Source organism: Pavona decussata, unplaced genomic scaffold (assembly GCF_977016875.1).
Source record: "Pavona decussata unplaced genomic scaffold, jaPavDecu1.1 SCAFFOLD_67, whole genome shotgun sequence".
In the NCBI taxonomy this organism is placed as follows: domain Eukaryota; kingdom Metazoa; phylum Cnidaria; class Anthozoa; order Scleractinia; family Agariciidae; genus Pavona; species Pavona decussata.
In genome coordinates, this window is record NW_028145486.1 from 4,470,001 (window position 1) to 4,472,905 (window position 2,905).

At 42.1% G+C, this 2,905-nt stretch overlaps 1 protein-coding gene across 2 annotated transcripts in view; it reads right to left on the reverse strand.

The window, feature by feature from the left end:
• Positions 1–1,054, reverse strand: part of LOC146478202 (cytochrome b5-like) — an 8,682-nt gene extending 7,628 nt beyond the window's left edge. Inside the window, exon 1 of one of the 2 annotated variants that reach the window (XM_085112923.1) lies at positions 881–1,054. In XM_085112923.1, the coding sequence (XP_084969049.1) occupies positions 881–1,003 (123 nt within the window). In that variant the 5' untranslated portion in view covers positions 1,004–1,054. The remainder of the gene's footprint in view (positions 1–880) is intronic. The other variant, XM_085112922.1, reaches the window with a different exon arrangement.
• Between the last annotated feature and the right edge of the window lie 1,851 nt (positions 1,055–2,905).

Below are 2,905 nucleotides of genomic sequence, written 5' to 3' on the forward strand. Positions count from 1 at the left end.
AACATTACCAAGAAAGTCTGTGGCTTAATAATGATTTAAGATGTCCGCTTGCTCATCAACTTAAAAAAAAAAAACAATTTGTCCTCGAAGCACAACTTCTTTGCAGTTAATTCTTGGATTTCCGCTGTTGAAACTGTCGAGTATTCTCTTCAATTTACTGTTTCAAAAAGGTGTTTTCCTTCGTGAAAATTGGCATCTGAAAATTTATATTGTGTCAACAATTGAGTTGCCTTAAAAATTGGAAATGCTATTTGCAGTTTTTTTTCCTTCAAGTTGTAAACCATGCCATTATAACCCATCACATATCAAATATTACTATATGATGGCATACTACTGGTTAGTTTTGATCAACATACTGTGAAATTCTGAATATAAGTCCCTCCGCAAATTAACTCCTGCCCCTATCCTCCCCCATTTCCCCATTCACGGCAACGTATCTGTTTTGTTGAAGGGGGAGGAGGAGGTACAACAGATGGTTTCAAATCCGACACGGCTTCCTGAACAGCGAAAAGTAAAATTTTTATGTCCATCAGTATAGTTGATTGTTTTAAAACAAAAAATCTTTGAAGAACATCAATATTTATGCTTGAGATTGAGCTTACGACGGATCTGTTCTGACTAGTTATAAAAATGATCAAATTGGAAGTTTACGCTATAAGTTAATTTGTATTTCCACAGTACAAAATTGCACAATTCTACAAACTTCGAAAGGGAAAATCTATCTTACTATTTGTTCCGATATCATGCAGCACAGTTTATAAAAGTATATTAAATCTATCTTACGCAACTTTTCGGTGTCTGTAAGCTAGACTTTTATAAAGCGAGCTCATATGACTGCCATGATTTTCGTCCGCTACCCTTGAAGAACATGTTCACATACCTCATCTAAGAATTTAGTGACATCAAAGACTTGGTTGTGTATAATTAGCCATGATGATCCTGCTGCATTGTGTTTTTTAACCTCTTCTAAACTGATCTTGTTCGTCGCTGGTTCGTCCGCCATCTTTGTATTGCTTCTGGAAGATACACGATGCTTGACCTCTCGCTCCAGACCCAATAGCGCTTTCTCTTGCTTCCCCATACATGAAGTACTTGCCTAAGTTCGTTTTCTTACTGCTGGCTGCCCTGCTGGCTCAGACGTTGCCTAGTTCCTAGGCCTCTCTCTGTTTTTCATCTCAATCCGTTAAGGACAAAAATCAAAAAATGAGCCAAATGTCTCACTATTTTTGGCGCGAAATTTCACGTCGATTCGCGCCATTGCCGGATTTCATATTGTGAGGGACTGGGTACGAGTCTGTGTAAAACAATAGCCTCCATTTGGCGCGAAAATATTTAGTAAATAAACCCCTTCAGGCGGCTGGTATGTCGGCTGATAATGTCCGCGACTGAGAAATTGTCCGAAAAATGAATATTTGGCCGAGAAGCGAAGCTTCGATCGAGGGCAAAAGTGAAATTTTGAGGACAATCTCTCAGCCAAGGACCAGCTTGCAAGTTAACAGAACGGCGGACTCGATAATCCATTTAACAAATTTATAATTGTTTTTCAACTCGCGATAGTTACGATAGCTCGCACGTGTTGTTCGTTTAAGAAGGTTCAGAGCACGGAATTTCTTGGGCTGCTGGATTATTGAGTCCGCCGTTTCTGCAAGCTAAAATAACCGTGAGCTAGCACAAATGAAATAAACTAATACTTACAGGTCATGCCGGTTCTCGTTGTCGGTAAGACCTGCGAAGACGACGACGAGCGAAACAAAGAAATTCAGAAAATAATAGTTTTAATTAGTAAAACACTGGCTCAGCACGTGCGTTATAAACCTCGGTACATTTGTTTGTCGTCCTCTGCAAACAATTACGGACGTGCAATTACCATATTTAACGTTTTATGGAGAACGATGATGATTTATTTTCCTTTCTCTTTCTGAACTTTAAAGTCGCCCCTACGACGTTAGCTCCTGGAAAGTTGTTCGGCCATATTACGCAAACTAAATGAGTAGAAATTATATCGCAAATTTATTCAGAAAACGCGAGTGTAATTTTTAAATTCCGTTTGCGTTGACGACGTCGTCGTAATCACAGTTAAAGAAACTGGTATTTCCAAATTTCCGGGTAAAAGGACAACCTCCAGAGGTAGTACAAAAGTTAATTTTGATTGGTCGATGGAAACAATTGTTCAGCGACGGTCTTGACAAAAAGAACACGAGGGGACCCCGGGAACAAATCTGTTTGCCAGTGGACAACTGGCCGCTGTTTCCCCAGTGCCAAGGAATTTTTGTTACCCAGCATGCTGTCCGAGCGTTAAATGTGTCCATTGCGTTCTGGCCGCGGGTCTTTCGAAATTTCAGAAGCGAGCCGACTTGAAAGAAAATCTTTCTAGCAAACGTGATACGGCTTCAATCGAGTCGGAAATGCGATGGAAGGAAAGCTATTTACCTCTACTTTGATCCTATGAAGGAATTGGGACAGCAGGGATGATTTCAACGGCTTTATTCCGTTTCGTGTTTCGGACATGGCTGAAATACTGTTTGGCCTTGCGTTACACCACAGGGGTCCCACAAAAACTATGTGACCTTTTGTATTTTGAATTTATAGAGGCAATGTATGGGAATATCGAAAATCCTCGTATTATCGTACTAGATTGCGATAGATATTCTCATTTAACATCAAAATAAACGTAGTTTTACCTTAAATGTTGTGTGTTGTCGTCCCTGAGGTTGAAGACGGCAGGTCAATTCCGGGGGTGAGGGGTGGGGGGTGAGGGGTGGGGGGGTGAGGGTGAGGGGTAGGGGTGGGGGGTGAGGGGTGAGGGGTGAGGGGTGAGGGGTGAGGGGTGGGGGTGGGGGATGAGGGGTGAGGGGTGGGGGGGTGGGGGGTGAGGGGTGAGGGGTGGGGGGTGAGGGGTGAGGGG